This window comes from Anopheles maculipalpis, chromosome X (assembly GCF_943734695.1).
Source record: "Anopheles maculipalpis chromosome X, idAnoMacuDA_375_x, whole genome shotgun sequence".
NCBI classification, from domain to species: domain Eukaryota; kingdom Metazoa; phylum Arthropoda; class Insecta; order Diptera; family Culicidae; genus Anopheles; species Anopheles maculipalpis.
In genome coordinates this window covers 9,716,432-9,737,303 of record NC_064870.1, presented here as the reverse complement: position 1 = coordinate 9,737,303, position 20,872 = coordinate 9,716,432, and the positions used below count along the sequence as shown (strand labels likewise).

Sequence of the window (20,872 nt, the reverse complement as noted above, 5' to 3'; positions counted from 1 at the left end):
GTGTTGTATTTTTTGTATGTTCATAACTATTATGATGTAATTTATTTTATCTCTTTGTAATGTATATATATATACCCTAAAGATACGATTTAATAGGTGAGAGAACAACAAACATTGTTGTTGTTTTTTACAAATATGAGAATGCTTGCATAAATGATCAATATTATACAGATAAAGCTAGAATATATTTAATACGCTCCACTTATTAATTGTAGAGATCAATTTGTTGTTTGCTTCTAATGTTTCAATAAACGCTCCGTGTGTGTGTGTATGTTTCTTTTTTAAATAGATATTTACGGCCAACGCTAGCGTACAAATCTGTTCAACTAGCACTCTTAGGGGATGAGGTGGTAAGGGTGTGGAGAGAGGAGAATAAGGAGAATCAGTCACTTTTGTCAACCTTTTCTTTTCTATTTTAAACGTTCGCATATTTCACTTTGTTTCTTTTTTTTTTTCTTTCCTAGATTGATTTTGGCAATCAGGCCAACAACACGGTGCGATTGTGCCATCAACAAATCTACAGGTGTTTGTTTTAAGAAATAAAAACAAAAACGGTTTTTCTTGTTGATTTGCCCGTATTCTAGTGATTGAACCATTTGTCAGCATCAGTAATTGACCAAAGGTGGTGCCATAGTGCACTACTGCTAACAACTGTTTTGACAGATAAAAGCCCTTCCGCGTAATAGTATAGTCGGTGAAGTATTGAACTTTGTACAGTAAACAAGCGTACACAGGGGTGGAGGAGAGCAACCAAACATATTAGTGTCTGTATACTGTGTGTTTTCGTTTCCTTTGGCCCAGACAGGGGCACCAGGCGGGACGCTTCATTAGCTGCTAGTCCTTTGTTTCGGTTGTTATAAATCGAACGCAGAAGGCCAACCAAATTGCCAATTAAATTAAAAGACTTCGATAAAAAAAAAAACAAAATCATATTGTTTTTTTTTGTTTTTTGCATCTCGCTTCAATATTCTTCTTACTTACATTATACCTGATTTGTTGTTGTTTTGTTTTTAATTAGTTTTCTTCTTCAACCCCGTCTCTAGAATCCTGTTAAGCCGTCCTGTTTTACTCTTGTTTAACAGGTGAGGGAAGGCGAGGAGGGGGTGTTTGAGGGAGAGGGTGACAGTAGTAACATTTTTCACAAAACGGTGGGTTATCTTTTTTATTCAAGTTTGTGTCATAGGAAAGTTTTCATTTGTCAGGACAACATTTTGTGACATTTGTGCGCGCACAGGATCGTATGCTAGAGCGGGAGAGGCGGCAACCAATTGTTCTGGTCACTTACTTGGTTGTGGAGGGGGGGGGGGGGGGGGTGAGGAGGTCGGGCGACGGTCACTTTTCTTTTCGCTTACATATAGGAGGCAAAAATTTCTACTTTTACATGTACGTACACTGTTGATTTTACTCTCTTTTCTGATGCCGGTTTTCTCGGGTGTGTGATTGGTTTCGCAGAACTGTACCATTGTTTTTTTGTAAAAGTAGTAATAGTACTAGAAGTAAGCCCGAACCGAGACGTAAAGCAACACGTAACGGCTATACATAGGTAGCAAAATAAAATACACAATAATATACACTTGTGTGTACGAATATTACTTCTTAAAATCTTTGTCTTCCAGTACAAAATATAACTTCCTCTAATAGTTGCTCATTTCACCTTGTGCCCAATTTCCATTGCGTTTGGTATTACTCTGAAGCACTGAAAAAAATGTTTAGAATAAAATTAAAAGGAACAAAAATACACAACACCAATTCCTAAAAATAAATAAATAAAAAGTCATGATAAAACAATAAAATAGAAACCAATCTGTATTGTAATGCTGAAATAAGTTACTGATTTAATTCACAGAAAAGAATAAAAAGGTGTTTACGACGTTTCTGATAAAGTATGTTTTCTTATTTTTGCGTTTTGCATTGCGCTTTAAGAGAATTTTGCGGTATATACGTATTTCGTTATGCCCTTTATTTTGTGCCAAAGACTTTAGTTACGTACTGTTATTGGAAAAGTGTGGTTGTTTGTTCTGTTTCTGTTTCATTTGCGCGCACAGTAATTTGTTTCCTGTGGGTTTTTATTTTTTTTATTTTTAGAGACTATTACTTAAATTGCCTTGTTGCTTACTGTTTCCCCTTGTACCTTCACACAAACACACACACACACAAATGCCTGTTCTATCCACTTCCCATCGCCTTACGCCATGTAAATTTGTTTCTGATTTATATACTCTTTTCCCCGTTGCTATTTTGTTCATAGTATTACACTGTAGATAAAGTTTTGCTCGGTAAAAAGGTTATCGAAAATATACGTCTTTTTTTAACATTCAGTTTTTTTTCTTTTCTTCTTCTTATTCAATTAATCAGAGTGCAATTCTGCGTAGTATGAGTATTGGTATAATTTCATTTTCTTTTTCTCTTTTGTTTAGCTTTGTAATTTAGTTTCTTCTTTCCTGTTGGGTTTATTGTTATTCATTCGGGTTTTTCTTTTTTTCTTTTTGTATCTACCTCGCCACCTTGCTATTCTTTCTATCGCGCGTGTTTTTTGGTTTGGTTTTCTGGTACACCTTTCAGAAGAAACATAAAAAAGTTTTGTTCTTGGACTTGCGGGAAATTTACAACTTTAATGCTGTTTAGAAACGTCTTTGTTTCATTTTTTGCTGTAGTAGTGGTATGCATATGGAATAATAATTTGTTTAAATACCTAAAAAATTAATGTGTTTCATCATCATGGTGTTGATGATGTTGACACTGATTATAATTGTAAAACTGCTCTTCTTACGCCTTCTTTTCTTTCTCTTTCACAATCTTTTTCACAATCTCTGTTTCTCTTTTGCTTTCTCTCTCTTTCTCTCTCTCCGTTTCTATCTTCCTCTATCTCTCTTTCTCTCGCTATGGGACGTAGAAACGTACAAGAATGTTATGTGCTTGCTTTTTTTTGTTGTAATAGCTATCTCATATATCAAAAGAAGAAATTATCACTATCATCTACAGCGAGCGCGGCGCTCCTCCACACAGTTCCCCGTCAATACACAAAAAAAAATATATGTATATGATTAGAATAAGAATTATAATAAATGTCAATTGTAAAACAGTAGTAATAATACGCAATTAAGCTATCCATCCATCCATTCATGCACGGGGGTTTGAAAATTCGCTTTGACTTTACTCTCAGCAAATCTATTCGATTGCTGTATCTGCTGTACAGTTGCCATTAAATGTTGCACTTTCTTCAGGGGAAGGGGCATTCGATAAAGGTAGTTTACCAAAAAAAAAAAACATTCACAACTGTCAACATGTTTACAACAATGCGAAGTTTAAAGTGAACAACACGGAGTCGCAATTTCGAACGGCACATTGCTTGAAGCATGACGACGTCAGTTTTATATTCGTGAAGCCTTCCACTACTAGCATGTGTTTCTAAAACGGATGCAACTAGCTGTCACACGCACAGTTATATGTTTTATCAGCCTAATGTGAGATTTTACTCTTCCTGTCTATCCTAAAAACCTGCTACGAAATGCACTTCATCCGGCATCCCCTTGGCATAAAAGGGAATAATACATTTGCATAAAAAAGCAGGGGAGCTACAAATATTGTAAACTACATTGTTTTTTTTTGTATCGTTCTATATATGTAAGTGCGGATTGGCGAAGATCTTACAAAAAAAAAAAATATAAAAAATATGCCAAAAAACATATGCAACTAAAACCGTACGAAACGTAAATTTTACTATTAAATTTTATAAACGCAAGTATTTATTTATGAGCAAGCCTATTGCTTCGATTCTATTATCCCTTCCAATTAGGTAATGGCAGCTACCAATAACCATTAGTAAGCGAGACAAAAAAAAATCATACGTGATGTTGCGTGAAGGATGAGATCCGAATTGACACACTTTTTGCATCTGGCTTGTGTTTTGTTTCTTTCGATTAGGTATTTTTTATCATTTTTGTTGCTTGTATATAATCGGTACCAATTTCACAGTCTGTCTGTCATGCACGCAATCTATCTCGCATACGATTTCGCGCACGTTAAATAGATGTTATGAACTAAAAAAAAAAACGATAGGCTAAAACATAAAGACGCACTAGAGCAAAAAAGGCCGGCTACTAATTATCGATTACACCTATATAGAATTTAAATAATTTTAAGCGTCTGTAATGGTATAAAGATTTGCCGTGCTGACAGCCGTACAGTAACAACCGAAAATGTTTCATCGCCTTTGAATACCTTTTTTTTGCACATATTTGTGGAAATATTTGTTTTGCTAACCTCATAAATTAAGAATTATCCGTGTGATTGTTCATCGTCGCATACACATATAAATATCGTTACAGTACACACACACATACGTATCGAAATTGCTACAGTTTTAATTTTTGTTGCATGCTTGTTTAACATTCCATTTTTTAGCTCTGTTCCTTCTTCTTCCTTTCACCCATTTCTGATTAAGCGCTAAATAAATTTGCATACTTCATTTTGTTTTTGTCGATTTGTCGCCCCCCCCCCCCCCCCCCCCCCTTATTACTTTTTGTCGCATTTTGCTGGAACATTTTGTTTTGTTTCGTTTTTTGCTTCGCTTGCAACTATACACTTAACACTCGCTTCCTTTCGTTCGTGATGGATTTCTATTCGAGCACATACTAACCGGTTTCGTATGTGGAAAAAGCTTGTAACGTAGGCTAAAAAGCGATTGAATTATTTAAATTTAGCGTGCCCGTTTAAGTGAGACGCAATTTTTTGTTTTTTTTTTTTTTGCGCTCTCTAAAATTCTGATTTTGTTTGTTTTTTTATCGCTAATCATCGCTGGGCTTTCTACGTCTTCTCTGTTCTGATGTACAGATTCCTTTACGGCAAATCCGCAGAAGAAAAAAAAACATTTAGAACACACTTACTTAGAGATAAATAATAAAAAAAAACCCTCGATCGGAATTATTCACTGCGCATATTCTCTACCTCTATCTCTTTCATAATTTTCTTAATCATGCACTGTCTCGCTAATGCTACTTCTTGTCATAATGTTATGATCTTTCTTTTCCATAAACTCGAAGGTAAATATATAGAGTATATATCTTAGTTGACCCCTCCCTTAAAGTATCATACTGGAATATTTGTTTTTAAAACATGTACGTCATATATCAATGTCGGATTTTTGCTTTGCTTCGTAATGATCTGATTAGTTATCGGTGTACTTCCGATTTTTTGTTTTGCTCAGTGGCGCAGGTGCAAAATAATAACGTTAATGTTTGCTCCGTTTTTTTTGCTTCTTTTCTTCTTACTAATTCTTTCTTCTGCGGGCTGATGGGGGTGTGATTGAGAGCTCGGTGAGACGGTTAAGAGATAGCGAGACAACAAAAATTATTAAAATTTGTTTAATTTAGTACGACGACAAGACAAAAATTTTTGAAGGTAAAAAAAAAATTACCACATTACATTTTAAAAACCACAACCACCTGAAATTCCTGTAGCTGTGTTTACTCACTTTTTTAATAAATATGTATGAAATAAAACAAAATCACACAAATTTGAATTCATTTGAAAGTGTTGACAGACTAATTTCAAACACGCACACACACAGAAACAGATAAATTATTCTGAAACTAGATACGAATGTAGTCTCGGAGGCTTAAAGCCTAAATAAATAAACGATAAAAAACAAATATTTTAAAACTCACAACATATGCGAAGTGCGCGTGCCAGTACTGATACCCCTCTATTACTCTTCCATCTCAAACCCCACCTTTTCGCTCTCCCCCACTCGCCCTTTCATTCCTGTAGCTTAGATGACGCTAGAGCTACATGGTCGTAAATATACGTTTTGTTTTTGTCACTACATGGCCAATCAACATATGTGGATCTGCTGCACACTGCTGTAATCGGGTCGGGATATCGGGGATATTTTACGCCTTTGGCGTTACCGGCGTCTGACAGTAAGGACACTCGCGCTGTGTTGTGGCGCACGTATCACAGACGACATAGTGATTGCACGGTACGAGCGTTACCGAGCGATTCTTTTCCTCACATTTCATACACTTGTTGGCCGTCTCTTGGTATAATACTATTTCCACCTCTTCAATTTCCTCCCGCAGTTTCGCCTGCAAACAACAAACGGAAAGAAATTGGTTTGCTATTATAATTTATTATTATTTGCATTTATTGATGTTAATTTGGTTTCCACTGGGTCGGGACGGGGACGTTGTAGTCGAATAGAAGGTACGAAGCCGAAAGTGCTCGTAGGAGTGAGCGAAGCATAACCGGTTTCGCCCGGTAGACAACCAAAGTACCGACGGATTTTTAAGTATCGAACGGATCCAGCAACAGTTCAGGGAATTTAACACTAGAAACGCCGATGGGACTTTTTTGTCCCATCGCATTCGAAAAAGGTGTGTTATTTCGATTGCCGTCGTGACAACCTATTGAAATTTTTGGCCGTATTTTTGGATCCCCAGCACAATCCATAGATCCAAACAAGTAGCCTGCACGTTTCAACTTGCCGGCTTGCTTGGTCGCTATGTATGCTCTCCCAACTCCCGCGCAACCAGTTTGCCTGGTGCACTTAGGACATAGAAAATCAAAGCCTGAAACTGTGTCTTTATACCACTCGATCAAGTACGGAGTGGATGTAGTTGACCAAATGTGTAGAAAGTACTCCGTGAAAAGTGTTAGTAGAAGGTGACCTGTTTATTCAAATTTTAATATTCTGGATTTGGCGGGAATCAATGCTTAGTTCTGGTACAAAGAACTTACAAAAGAAAAGATATCTAGACGCGATTTTCTTTTCTAGCTAGGCGAAGAACTTGCCAAAGCGTAAGCTGAAAGTAAGAGCGCTAACGCTAACTTGCCTATGTCAGGCGCTGAATGTTCTCGTCGGCACTGCCAGGTTCAAATGTTTTGTCACGAGAGCAAATGTGCTAACGAACGCTTCACATGCAATAGACCAGTATACAAAAAAAATTACTAAAAGTGTTTCGTACGTATGCGTTTCATGCGAGCCGGGTTCAGATGAAACAATGTATTATTTGGAAACCTAAAGATGTGTTATAGATACTTTGAATAACTAATCTAGACGTTCCTTTTGCTTTAGAAAGCCGTATTGACATCGAATTTTTGTAATGTTTCTAAAGGGAGTCACAGATGCCCGCGTAGACCGAAACAGCTTAGAATAAAAGATTTGTTTTATTACCATAAAATCCCTACTTATAACTTGATTGTTTAAATTATTTAAAGTTCCAAGCCTAGATTTACTGTCGTTCAACCCTGTAAGGAATAATTATAAGCGTTCATCACTAACAGTCCTATAATTTTATATTAGTGTAAAGAAAACTGGCCTTGATTTCTTTGGTTGGGCAGTTGAAACGATCAAACGATTACCTCAATTCGATTTTTTTATTATTGATTGAGTTGCTCACAAAGGTTTATTATACCTAATTACGATGTTTAGGCATTATTTTACCACAAGAAATCCTTAGGTAATAATAAACATGTAAAAATATGTTTACATAACGTATGGGACAATTTTGTCCCATAAAAAAATGTTGACGTCGTCTGCGTATAATAGAAAAAGTAGGGGCCCTGCCACCGGATTTGGTGACAAAAGAATCGGGAAAAATATTATCTACTCTGGCCTTATATGATCCACCGTAGAGGTGACTTAAATCAGGACAGAATATGGTCTCCAAAACCGAATTTTTTTAAATTTCAAGTGTAAGCAAAGCCAAGGAGATGGAGTCGGAAGCTGTCCTTAAACTGTCCTTAATATATTGTGTCCACTTGGCAGAGGAGCGCCCTGTTCTTAAAGATCTAAGATTGCAAGGTACATTAGGTTAGTTGGAGGTTGACCATTTTGGCATGAAATCGTGCTGATGTTCCGAGATAATGATGGAAATGAAAAGCTTTAGGACAGGGCAGATAACACAAAATCAACATCAACCGGAATACTGTTACACGAAATCACATCAGACGGTGTATTGCTCGGTAAGGTTAAGAGAGCTTTGCCCGCGCGAATCTTCACGTACCTGAATGCTTTTCAATTTGGCCAGCGGCATACCGCGCAGATCGCACGAACGATAGTTCGTTGGGCATCCATTGCCGGATATTTTCATCTGTTCCAGCTTTTCCGTCAGTGCTTTCACGTGCGATAGTGCTTCATCGCGTTGCTGCTCCGCAATAGCCGTCTGGTTGGGATGGTGAAAAAAGGGAGTGTTTTTTTGTTTGTTTTGTATTGCAGTACATGCGAACATCAGAATGCAAGACCCGAAGCACCTTACCTTGCGATTACTTTCCTCCATTTGTGCTTTCCATGCTTCGCAAGCGGTCGTTGCCTGTAGGACGCGCTCTTCCCAATTGATCACCTGTTGCTGCTGTTGCTGCTGCTGTGGAACTTGTTGCTGTTTTTGAACTTGCTGCTGTTGTTGCTGTTGCTGCTGCTGTTGTGAGGGAGGCTGTTGCGATTGTTGCGCCTGGTGGTGTAAATGATGCTGTTGCTGCTGTTGCTGCTGTGGTTGTTGCGCCTGCTGCTGGGCCTGCTGCTGTGCCTGGTGATGTTGATTATCGGCAAACAGCAAATTCGTTGTGTTACTGCTTAGCTCACTGCTGAGCGGATTCAGATCGGACATTCTTCTGCACGGGAAGCGAGAGCAAAAACAAATGGAAGATATGAAACCAGTTCGTATGGTCGAACGGAGACACCAGACTACCAAACGTACCTTATTTCAGGGCTAGCAGATAGCCCGTCACCGAGCACGGGCGAGATGATGTTGTTCGAGTGGAAGAAGAAATTGTCGGTATGGTTGTGGCCGTACGAATTGTTGCTGAGCTTCGGTGCCGAACCGCTCCCTATGTGATGCGCCCCGAAGGGATCGTGCAAACCGAACAGGTTCGAATGGGACGACGGACTAAAGTTGTGACCGAGTGAGCTGCCAGGAATGTTTACCGGTGCGGATGTGCCTTGCAGAATGCCTGGCGGGGAGAGATAAAGAGAGAGAGGGAGAACGCCTACCGTTAGTAGGTGATTCGTTTTGTAAAACGGGAAGGCTTCTTACCAGAAATTGAGTTACCCATCGATGAGCCTGGAATGTTGACGGGTGCCGAACTGCTCGGTAACAGACCCGAGGACATCAAACCGGACATCGAATTCTCAAGCCCGTGCATATTGTCTTGCCTTCTGGCTAGATCGTCTAAATGGTCAGATAAGGAATTTGGAACGCAAAAAGCGCGAATTAATCATTCAGTCAATAGAGTATGCATACTGCAGCAGCACCCACTACTTACACATTCCACCATCGAGTGGCGATTCTACACCGAACATGTTGAAAGTCAAGCACGCAACGCGCTTCTGATGTTCGCGTTCTAGCGGATGTATTGACAGCTCGTGGTCCATCGAAACCATCTGTGAGAAGAAGAAGTGTTTCTAATTAGATCAACTAAGGCGTTTCCCAGCAACAACATGGCCGACCCTTCAAACCACAATGCACAACCTAGAAGTGTGAGCCAGTAACCTAGGTATGGTGTTAATGTCGCCAGAGGGACTCGAATCGCAAAGAGTTTTAAACTCCTTTGGGAAACGTTATTATTAAACTCACTCCCAAAGAGTAAATAGTCGTGACATCATTATGAGAGGTAATCCCGTCCCATGAGATATAGAATTGATCGGATTTCGGTTGTCATTGGATCGTTTGACAGAATTGTCAGAAATCATGTCAAAAGCAGTGCCGATCAAATCAACAAAATCATCCGAACGAGTTAATAATATGCTCGAAAGATTTTATAATTCCCTGAACGAGTCAATAAAATCCGCGAAAACCCTTTAAATCGTAAGCGCAAGCTAGAGCATACCTGTTTCGGTAAATCCTGACTAAAGTCAAGGCTCGACAGTATTGAGCCAGTGTTAGCGCTACCACTGTTGACGCCGGTCGGTCCACCATTGCTCAGTAAACCCAACCCGCTGAGTGGGTTGGCCGCGTTGTGCCCGTTACCGATCAGCGTCGCATTGTGCTTCTGTTGCTGCAGATGCGATCCAGGCGCTTTGTTGTGCGAGCTGTTGTTCGAGCCGAGGCTGCTAGTGCTGGCCGATTCGCTGCTCTCGGCACTGCCATTCGGCAGTAGCTGGAAGTAGGAAAAATTCTACTCGAATTAGACACACTGTCCGGATGGAAGACGAAACATCACCTCCGATTCGCTTACCGTTAAATCGTGGGCATCCTTTTTACTGCCCGAACCGACTACAGCCGACACTAGCGGTCCTCCAGGAACACCGCCACCATTTCCACCAAGAACGCCGGGTGCAATAACACCACCACCGCCACCGGGTACATTGCCACCATTTCCACCACCACCAGCACCATTGCCACCGCCCCCACCACCTGGACCACCACCACCGGCACCACCATCAGACGACGAAAGTACGGACGAGCGCATGTCCGAGAGTGCAATTGTTTGCGAATCTTCCTCCATAACGATGTAGGCTGTAAGTAGCAAAAAGCACAAAAAAACACAGTTCAATTTTCGAAACACAAATCTAGCATTCCACACCAACTTACGCTCAACGTGCGCGAACGCACAGAACACCGAACGGGGACAGTAGCCTGCCTGCTGAACATCGTTACACTTGGTCGATTTGTAGATTTCCGGATGAAATTGCTGCTCGGTGCGCGTATGACAGTACTGACAGTTATCGCCGGCCTCACAGTTTGCCGGTTCGCCCCACTCCTCACCATGCTTCACGTTCGGGCACGGTGTTGATCTGCAACCGAGGGGAAACGCATTAATGACCGAAACATTCTCCACAAAGCTGACGCTTTTGCTTGCGTCCAACAAAGGAAAACCAAACCCCTACCGATACTTGAACTTTCTCGGACTGCGCCGTTTGTCCTTGCTGTTGTGAAACTGCGGACAGGCGTACCCCTGGCGGCATAGACGCGGCGGACGCTTGCACGGTTCCGTCTTGTAGTGCGCCAGCACATAGTTCGTATCCTGCCATTTTGGGTCCTCGTTCATCAGATTGCGCTCCTTGTCGAGCACGTTCGGTCCGTTCAGCCCTTCGCCCGGATCCTCCACGTTCTGGAGCGCTTCCAGCTCCTTAATATCGTACACCGGTGGCCTCTGGTCATGGATGCCGTGTGCAAATGCGCAATGGTGCCCATTCTTTACGCAGTAACCGCGCGCATCGGTATCATGTACGCACATGCATGTTTTGTAGTAGCGCAGATGATACCGCCGTTCGGTATCGCCCGCTGTACGGTGAAGGAATGGGCAGCTGAAATTGAAGAGCATAGAGATGTTTTTAAGTAATTGAAGATTGCGTTCAAATATCGTTAGGGTTTGGTTTTCATCGGGTGATTTCTAGTTTTATGCTTGTACAGATCATTCTCCTTCTCTATCCATAAACGTCCAACGAATCTTGCTTTTTGCATGGTTAGTATAAACTTATGTGCCTCATTTTTCCTTGACTTCCAAGGATAAGACTTTCGTCTTTTTAAGACATTCCTGTCAGTATCGCCAACTCTTGGTTCGCAAGACTCCATGGAGTCATAAAACAGCTCTATAGCTCTGCAATTGTTTGTCTCTTATTTGACAACCTCTACGGAGGGTTGGACGAGCCAGGTTGGCTAGAGTGATAATAACCAAGGATCGTTAAGATCATTTCACAACCAGCTTTTGGATCCTCGCATTTTTTCAAGTCTAATCCCTTCTTCCAGGTTTTGCAGGTGCCATCTTGTGGCTTACTAGACTTACTGATCCTGCCCCGTGTGAAGTGAAGTGATCTTAACTTTCTGCAGAATTCTTAATTCTGCAACAGCCCTTCAGCATCCTCAGGGAGACACCCTGGGAGGATGGGGATTTGATTAGCTTGGTACAACTAGATACTCGAGACGCATTAAAGGACACTGGGAAGATCATACGGTGACAACACTGAAAACACGTCCAAAACACCGGACACAGTGTTAGATTGATTGATGACAGGAAGATCCCCCGTACGCCGTCGTCAGATTCGCGAATCGTTCATGTTTTACACTTTACAGAACAACGCGCGCTTATCATTTGTTTGGTTACCAGCTAGTATATACACCGTGCATTCGGTTGTCCTCTCGCCGTATCTGATTGTGTCTTTTTGCAATACGGGTTTGCGAAACTTTGGTTGATTGTTGATGGAATTCCATTCCGGTTGATTGGTGGAGATAACGGTTGGGGTATTGGCTTTCGCGATCTGTGACCATGTGTGTTTGCCAACAATCGGAATCGATCGGTCGATCGGAATTTGCAAGGCGCGTACCGCAACAAGTGTTGCTCACAGGCGTCGGAGGCCTGGACAGAAAACACCTTGACATCAGAGCTAAAAGAAAGAAACTTCCTCGGTCGCGGACATATTATTCAGCAGCGTTTGATTGTTGAGCGGAGCGAAGGGTTTCGTTTTTTGCACATCAATATTGTTTTATTTTAAATCCATTGGTTCCGTATGCCTTGAGCGGAAGAAATTTTAGTTTTGTGTGTGTTATTTTTTCCGTACTAACTTTTATTTACCGTTTTTGTTTATTTGTTTATTGTATAACCTTGGTGATAAACACAATAAACATTGTATGCATTTGCTCTTGAAATGCATTTCGCCGGAAGGGCACGAACATTCGTACACACATACACGCGTAGCAGCAGCCAGTAATATGTTTTCACATGCCAACAAACAATTGCACTTGTGTACACGCACATACGCGCACGCACATACACACACAGGTACGTTCTCCGATACGCCATTTACGCACAGAGCCACACGTTTAGAACGTTACACACGCACAATGGTCTCACTCTACGCGCTTGTGTCCATGTGCACGTGTTTTTTTTATGTAACACATTTGTGCGTGTGCGTGATGGAGTAATAAAAAAAATAAAAAAAAGGGAAAAGGTGAAGGGAAACATTTACGTCTCTCAAAACAAAGATTGTGAATTTACAAAATAACAAAGATGGCGCGCGCGCGCACGGCCCAGCATTTGACACACTGTTGTAAGCTGATGAAGGGAGAGAGAGAGATAGAGCGCGCGCTGGAGCGCATAAGACGCGTTCGGAGCAGTTGGTGAAGGGAGGAAAGGGTGTTGAATGTGGGGTAGGCGTGTGTGTGTGTGGGGATGGGATTTGGATGTTCGCGTCGCAATAATCGAAAGAAAAACCTGAATTTCACATGCCATTAACTGCTGATTTGACTCACACACGCGCGCGCGAGCGCAACCTTCCAAACTACACTTCCAAGAGCTTGTGCCAAATAAACGAGATAATTAAAAATTGGTTTGTCGTTTGGAACGAAGCAAAGTGAAATTTTAGTTTTGCTAAACTGCGCATTAAAATTCGACTGGTGTGGTGTAATAATTGGCGATTCGCCACCGCAACAATATTTGTTTGTTATCACACAAGCGCCAATAGAAATGCAAAATCTTTTTATATTTTCTACCTTTACGTTGCTACAAGTGTTTTGGGAAAACAATTTGTCCTTGTTTTCCCATATGGTAGCGAACCTATTACGGCACAAAAAAACGCTGTTGTTTTCAATCAATTTATTTTTGGTTCGCCATCATGTAGACAAACCATAAACGTTGTTTGCATATTGATGTTCAACTCGAATCGGTAGAAAAGAAAATAAATTTCCACCCGCTTTGAAGGTGAAAAGAAATTTTCCATTTCCAGCATGTGCTCGCCCACGACAGTTTTCTGTGCTCTAAAATTACTCTCGATTGCTATCATGTTCGCAGCGTGGTCCTTTGGGTGCCGTTCTCCTCAGATAAAAAAGCGTCCTGGAATCGACTTGAGAGTTTCCAATGTCCCAAAGGTGAAATGGTTTAGTTTATTCGAAGTCTCTCGCTCCTAACACTTGCTACCTAATATCCTTCTTTCTTCTTTGGTTAACGACCTCCTAAGGTCACCCTCCCGCAGATTCCCTGAGTCGAATTTATTCGATTCTGAGACATTCCGAAGATTACATCGGAGTAACTCAGCATTTTTCAACAACCAGTGGTAGACACTCCGGTTGCCTTCAGTTGATTCCGCAGTGCGCTCTGGAGTTAATATCGGAGTTTACTTCCAATTTTACCGGATTGAACTCCGGAATTAACTCCAGAATGAACTACGAATTACTGCGGAATTAACTCCGTATTGCTCCGGACCAAACTCCGCATTACTTCGGAGTAAAATCCGGATAACTTCCGGAGCCGAAATGGATGAATGAATCCACTCCGGAGTTTCCACGGCTAATACTAGCACCCTTACACCCGGTCAGTTACTCGCTACGGGTCTTAATGGCCCGTATTTTGTCACCTGTCCGGTCCGTGCGTTCTTCCATTACTTTGACATTTTCATCCTCGACGATGCTTGCTTGGAGCCCATTTGGCTATTTTGCTGATCCTTGGGTAGGTTCCCCCATCTTGTTGCCGTTGCATAAATTTTGTTTTATTAGCATTGGTTTTTTTCTTTTTTTGAGAAGGTCACGTTGACATCACGGCCACACACGCGGGTGTGTGTGTGTGCGTGTGTTTCTGTGCGTCTTTACTTACTCGTCCCCGTCCGGGCAGATGCCGGTCGTTTCGTCATACTTGGGACAGTAATTGTCCGCACTGTAGTTGAAGGAACCGTCCCGTCGGCGTACCGGTCGACGCCGCCGCTGATTCATAAAGTGCCAATTGAAGCACACGAACGGCCGATGCTGGTTGCATTTGTGCTGCAGAAACGAGGGGCACTGCTCGACGCGAAATTCCTTTAGGTAGCTGAAAAATCGGAGAAAAGCATTAACACAAAAAGGCGTCATTTAGTTTCGGGTGGCATTTTGAAGACATTGGAAGCACACACAGAAACAGAGACAGCTTTTTTTATGATGTGCAATAAATCCGGTTTTATCGCATTACACAAAGCGGGATTGGTATGTGTGTGTTTGTGTGGGGTGGGAGGGTGATGGAGATGCATCTCCACGGATGCAGCGGACACACATTTTGCACAATTTTTTGGCGCTTTGTGTCTCCGCTATGTTCTCGAATATGTTGCTTTTGTATGTGTGCGTGTGTGCGAGTGCATGTGTGTGTGTGTAAAGATTTCTATGTTGCAATGGGGTGCGCGCGTGTGGTCGCCATTATCGACGTCTCCATTCCCCGATGCACACATACACACACATACATACACAATCACACCTCCATCCACCCGCTGGGCTTGGGTGAATGTTTCACCGTGGCACACACGCACTCTTCCCATAGACGCGACTTTTTCTTCCCCGTTTGCTGTTTTTTTGTTTGTTTGTTTGTTTCTTTTGTTACTTACGTATAATGGTTCGGTTTTTCCGTTTGCGTAGTAAACAATGATTTCGATGGATCAGTTGACGCCATGTTTTTGCCTGCTTGTTTGTAATGGTTTGTTTATCCTTTGTTGCAAATGCGTTCGCTGCGTCGCTGTGTGTCGCTCTCACTCAGCGCATGGTAACACATGCGAATACACACACAAAAATTGCGTTTTACACGTTTTTACGTCTCGGTCGACGGTTGATGTTTGATGGATGCGGGTTGTGGTGGGGGTGGGTGGAATGGTGGGAAAGGTGGGCGCTGGGGGAGGCGGGAGGTAAGGGAAACACACTTGTGCGTTGTTGCCTCTATTATTGCCCCCGTAGGACACACACGCACGCACACACTCGTCGTCGCAACTGATCACTGCGTCTTCTTTTTATGCTTCTTCTAATAACACTCGTCGCACTGCTTCTTTGTCACATCGGAGCATTCGACAATCTGCAGCAGCACATCATCATCCTTACCAACATGATCAACATTGCCGAGCATTAGAAAACAAACGAAAAACAAACAAAAAGTATGTCGCTGTTTTTCTTCCTTCTTTTCTTTTGTTTCTATTATGTTGCTTGTTTGTTTGTGTGCTGCGTGTGTAATGCAGCCGCGCGCGTGCACACACACACACACGGTCAATCGGAACGCCCTCGCGTACGGGTGACACACAACAGCTTTACAGGCCACAACAGCGCAACGAACCAGCACGTAGCGTATCTACTGTTGGATGATGTTGTTTCCAGCATTTACACAAAATAACGCCCGCGAAAGAAAAAAAAAAAACAAATGCGTATTCCTTTTTCCCTCTTTTGCTGCTTTGTCAATCCACACAACCACACAGTGTAACGGTGTAACGGCGTAAGTGCGTTTACGCAAATGTTCGGCACAGCAGCACGCAACGATGAAAACACGACGCAACACAACACGGGCAAAGAAATACTTTTACTGCACCACAATAGTTCACAAATTGCAACCTTCCCTAAACAAAATTCGGATCGAAATATTTCGTGTTTAACGACGTACTAGCGTGCCGTCGCGGACGCTCCGTACGCACGGTCGAAAACTAACGCTGCAAATGACACGAACTTTCGCGTGCGATGGATGATGATGATGCTGTATGATTTTCAATCGTGCCTTCCCCAAAAGCGGAGCAAACCACTCGCAGCGTTTGTTCGCTTCTTATTGTCGTGTATGAGTGTGTTATGCATGTGAATGTGTGCGTGCCATTAAAAGGCTTTCGTGGTCGAAGCCTTTTTGTGGCGGTGTTGCCTGATGGAACGGTAAAGGGACGTTATAAGGGCCTGTTCGATAGCAAGGGTTTATAGAGAATAACGTGGCTAAAGAGTAATATAGGCCCACAAGTTGCATGCAACGCACTCACATGCAAGCTCCATAGTCGTTTGTGAACATGGTTGAGTAGCACATATTGAAAATATTTAAACTATTTGTTTTTAAAATCCAAAAAATCTTATTTTGACTAGTTTTATTATGAAAACAATATAAAAAGCTATGTTACTATGCTTCTTATTAAAACTATGTCAGAAAAAAAACTTTCTACTTAAATCATTTACTTTTTACATAAAACAGTCATTTAAAATGAATTTGACTCACTATAGAATTATTTCAATTACAGTATGAACAGGCTCGTTTAAATGATGAAACGAGTTAGTCAAATGGTTTTATAATTTAGTCTTATACATAAACTAACTTTTGCTACACTTAAAAATAATTTCAAATAACTTTCCTCATTTTAATAATAATTTATTTAAATAAAAAAATTATTTCCTACGCATAATGGTCACAATTTACCGTGATTTTTCACACAAGTTTGCATGAGATGAATCCCGTACAACTTGTAGGCCTTTATTATTCTTTAGCTTAAATTTGCCTTACTTGAACCTTAGTTGGCGGATTTGCAAAGATTTTGTCAATAGCGTTTTCTGGTAATGTACAGTGTTTGTCACTGGATAATGTACAGGTGGTGATTCGCTGCAATTTCCGAGCTGAGGCTCGTGGCACAGCTCTATCGTTCTGATTTTTTCGAATGTTTTTCCGAACAAATTTTTAGGTTTCGACCTGTCGTCTGTCAAATTCCATATGGTCCAAATCCCACAGGAGTATGCTGTGACGCCGGCCTGATTCCGGTTCTTTGCTTACTTTTGAAACTGGAAGAATCGAAGTTTTTATGAGGGCTCACAGACAGCCCGTGAATGCAGTAGAGCAATATTTTTGGCTAAAGAGTAATAAAGGCCCTCAAGTTGTACGGGATTCATCTCATGCAAGCTTGTGTGAAAAATCACGGTAGATTGTGACCATTATGCGTAGGACATAAAAATATTATTTAAATAAATCATTATTAAAATGAGGAAAGTTGTTTGAAATTATTGTTAAGTGTCGCAAAAGCTAGCTTATGTATAAGACTAATTTATAAAAACATTTCACTAACTTATTTCATCATTTAAACGAGACAGTTCATACTGTAATTGATATAATTCTGTAGTGAGTCAATTTTTTTTAATTTAAATGGCTCAATATACGGAATAAATAATATTTAAACATGATTTGAGTAGAAAGTTGATTGAATTACTAAAAATTTATTAAAACTAGTTAAAATAGGATTTTTTTTGGATTTTATAAACCAATAGTTTTAATATTTTCAATATGTCCTACTCAGCCTTGTTCACAAGCGACTGTGGAACTTGCATGTGAGTTTGCTGTGTGCAACTTGAGGGCCTATATTACTCTTTAGCCATATTTTTCAAACAGTCGAACTCTTGTCAAATTGTGTAGAAACAATGCTGTGAGAATTTTCTGAAAATTTGCGTTAATCCAACGCTACAAGTTTGTACTAGACCGCATGCAATTTCTGCCACTGCACTTTCCATGCATCTATCAAACAAGCTGGTTCTCAAAGGGCCTTTTCCATCAGGCACACCTCAGCTACGCATAAACCTTGTGCGTGAAACAATTTGTATTCCCTTTCGATAATTAAAAAAACGCATTTTTCTTGCATTATTTACGCTTACAAACAATGAAGATGATTCGAGCAATGATGAAATGCACTTACGCACACCGCCCTATGCCGCACGTAATGTAAATAATAATGCTACACACGTTGTGCAACATCGATCAGCTGTCACAATACTTGAGTGAAGCAAAACAAAGAGCCACGGACCATTTGTTTATTTTTCTTTCCACGCTTCAGTGCGATTCTAAATTTGCATGCGAATTTGATACGAGGCATTTTGTGTGACGATTGTACGAATGTCGCTTGCGGGGTGTTCTTCTTTCGCTTTCGCCCCGATCATTGATCGGTTCGTAAAGCTGCTGTAAAGGGACGGCTAAAGTAAACATACGGTGGCCGGTTGCGCTAGGCAAGGCGCGGCTAGGAAGGAAGTTAGGAAGGGTTCCAAGTCCGCGACAGCTGTTCCGCATTCTACGGTATGTAAGAGGGTAGGAGATGGAAGGGAGGGGGGGAGGGGTGAGATGGGGCGAGGGTTCATTTATCAGTCCTTAATTGTGCTACAACTAAGCACCTTTTCTCATTCTTTTTCAAACACTAGTGGCTTTGGTTTTGTCTTATCAGCCTTAAGGCGCCGTCATCATGCGTCTTTGAACTACGTTTTACCCTCGCAGTCGTTGTCGTTGTCAGCGCTAATAATCAAATCAGTGAGATCATTGCTTTGGGAACATTACACAAACACCCATACCAGCGAACGAGCTGCGAAGGTCGGGTAAAGAGTGTGGCTGTGTGTGAGTGATTTACACGTACCGGAAGTAGCTGGAATACCAAACCAAATCCTTCGAATCGTTCCGACCCACAAGAACACGGCACCACAAATGAACGACAGTAAGCACTCACCGGTTTTTCATACAAAACATAGCGTAGCGGACATTTAAACGAACTGCTTCCCACTTGCATTTCACAGGTATCAAATACGAGATGGACATGAAGATGGAACCTTCTAGCCCACCGGAAAAGGACCGTACAATGTACTCGCGGTGTTCGAGCGCGGGTAGCATACACACACCGACCTCATCTGCGCACAATTCAGGTAATTCCGTCATCGATACTCTTTGCTTCTGTTTGCATAGAAGATTCATTGTTTTACTAGGCCAATATCTATAGCTCCTACAACAATCCTAGGTAATAGAGGGTATTATCACACGTTATGGTATTTGTTGTACCAAAACTAGCAGTATGTAAGCTTCAAAACATATCTCTTTTGTACATCATCTCCGAATTGGCGCTACAAATAGATCGAGAATCGAATTGTTTTCAGTTCACTTTCGCAGAACACAAACACAAATCAAAGGCACGTTAACGACTGTGTTTAATTAAACCATCGTTATTTACAATGCTTTCGTGTTGCCAATGGCGAGCAGTTTTTAACGATAAAGGTTAATTTTTAACTACTGTTAATTTACGCGATTCCAGCTAAAAGTAATACTTCGCTCACACACATTAACGCACACAAATCTCAACCTTTCAGAGGACGAAGAAGACTCGGGCGATAATAAAAGTAGCACGATGAGCTACAAGGAACGACGACGGGAGGCACACACCCAAGCGGAACAGAAGCGACGGGACGCAATTAAGAAGGGCTACGATTCGCTCCAGGAGCTAGTACCGACCTGCCAGCAAACCGATGCGTCCGGCTACAAGCTTAGCAAAGCGTCCGTGCTGCAGAAATCGATCGACTACATCGGGTATCTGCTGCAGAGCAAGAAAAAGCTCGAAGAGGAACGGGCCTCGCTTCAGAAGGAGGTGATGGCGTTGCGCATCATACAGAAGAATTACGAAAACATGCTGCAGCACCAGCAAACGTCGCCGGGCCGTACGGAGGCAAGGCTGAGCGATGATATCAAGTTTCAGGTGTTTAAAGCGATAATGGACGAAATGTTCGTCACGTTCGAGCAGCTGCCGATGAACGACTTTGCGGAACTTACGTCCGGTGTTATACCGTGGCTGGAGGAGCACTGTAAGCCGCACCTGTTGCGGGACGTGGTAAACCGGATGCTGGCCCACATAACGGCCAACATTACGGCGGAGGTAGCGCAGGATAGGGTGGGCAGCCGGGATATGAATTGATCGATGAGTTTGTACGAGATCGCGACTATACACCGCTGGATTCGGTAATTGTAATTTTTTGTTCCATTCTTTTTTTAGGGTTAGGTTGTAATAGTTAATCAGAGTTGTTGATTAGCTACTACATTGTGCAATGATTTTTTTATTGTTTTTTTAAAATTCATTATAACGTTTAATGTCACGTGTTTCCAGACCACGTGGTGTCGTTATGTTAAACCGCAAGCGGTAGGAAAATCTACTGGGAAAAAGGGTACTATATAAAATGGTTTATGTTAACGTATCCTATACATATACAGCACAAAGCAAATAGATAATATTCTACGTAGCAAACGTTTCCTTAGCATTTTTCTGTTTAATTACCAAATTTAAACGACCTCGGCATCTGATTGGTACTTCGTAGCTTAATAGTCATGTGTGATAGGTCGCAACAGGTGTTTAAATAAGCTGTAGTCCTGATGCATAGATTGCGGCACAAAAATGATTTAAAATTTTTGT

At 41.5% G+C, this 20,872-nt stretch overlaps 5 protein-coding genes across 6 annotated transcripts in view; 2 read left to right on the top strand and 3 right to left on the bottom strand.

Annotated features, from left to right (window-relative positions):
- LOC126561545 (probable 60S ribosomal protein L37-A) overlaps nucleotides 1-20,872 on the bottom strand; it is a 450,882-nt gene that overhangs the window by 85,330 nt on the left and 344,680 nt on the right. The gene's annotated exons all lie outside the window — the stretch shown is intronic.
- Nucleotides 1-20,872, bottom strand: part of LOC126561695 (cecropin-B) — a 328,190-nt gene that overhangs the window by 195,435 nt on the left and 111,883 nt on the right. The window lies entirely within an intron of this gene.
- Nucleotides 1-20,872, top strand: part of LOC126560212 (protein gurken-like) — a 473,091-nt gene that overhangs the window by 411,806 nt on the left and 40,413 nt on the right. The window lies entirely within an intron of this gene.
- LOC126568157 (RING finger protein unkempt homolog) lies at nucleotides 5,892-15,357 on the bottom strand. The gene is made up of 12 exons (XM_050224588.1): nucleotides 15,278-15,357; nucleotides 14,524-14,733; nucleotides 10,826-11,245; nucleotides 10,530-10,732; nucleotides 10,174-10,454; nucleotides 9,826-10,113; nucleotides 9,262-9,379; nucleotides 9,033-9,167; nucleotides 8,697-8,949; nucleotides 8,259-8,610; nucleotides 8,007-8,165; nucleotides 5,892-6,086 (listed from the first exon to the last, which is right to left on the bottom strand). Exons 1-12 carry the CDS (start codon nucleotides 15,340-15,342, stop codon nucleotides 5,892-5,894), a joined length of 2,679 nt encoding a protein of 892 aa, XP_050080545.1. The 5' UTR covers nucleotides 15,343-15,357.
- LOC126559982 (max-like protein X) lies at nucleotides 19,129-20,380 on the top strand. The gene is made up of 3 exons (XM_050216147.1): nucleotides 19,129-19,138; nucleotides 19,218-19,343; nucleotides 19,782-20,380. Exons 1-3 carry the CDS (start codon nucleotides 19,129-19,131, stop codon nucleotides 20,378-20,380), a joined length of 735 nt encoding a protein of 244 aa, XP_050072104.1.

What these genes read in the sequence shown, in the direction of transcription:
- LOC126559982 (XM_050216147.1), top strand. An exon ending in CTCATCTGCGCACAATTCAG is followed by an intron (nt 19,344 to 19,781) that starts GTAATTCCGTCA and finishes TCAACCTTTCAG; the next exon opens with AGGACGAAGAAGACTCGGGC.
- LOC126568157 (XM_050224588.1), bottom strand. Translation starts at nt 15,342, where the DNA reads ATGGCGTCAACTGATCCATCGAAATCATTGTTTACTACGCAAACGGAA. An exon ending in TCTGCTAGCCCTGAAATAAG is followed by an intron (nt 8,611 to 8,696) that starts GTACGTTTGGTA and finishes CTTCCCGTGCAG; the next exon opens with AAGAATGTCCGATCTGAATC. An exon ending in CCAAATTGAAAAGCATTCAG is followed by an intron (nt 6,087 to 8,006) that starts GTACGTGAAGAT and finishes TGTTGTTTGCAG; the next exon opens with GCGAAACTGCGGGAGGAAAT.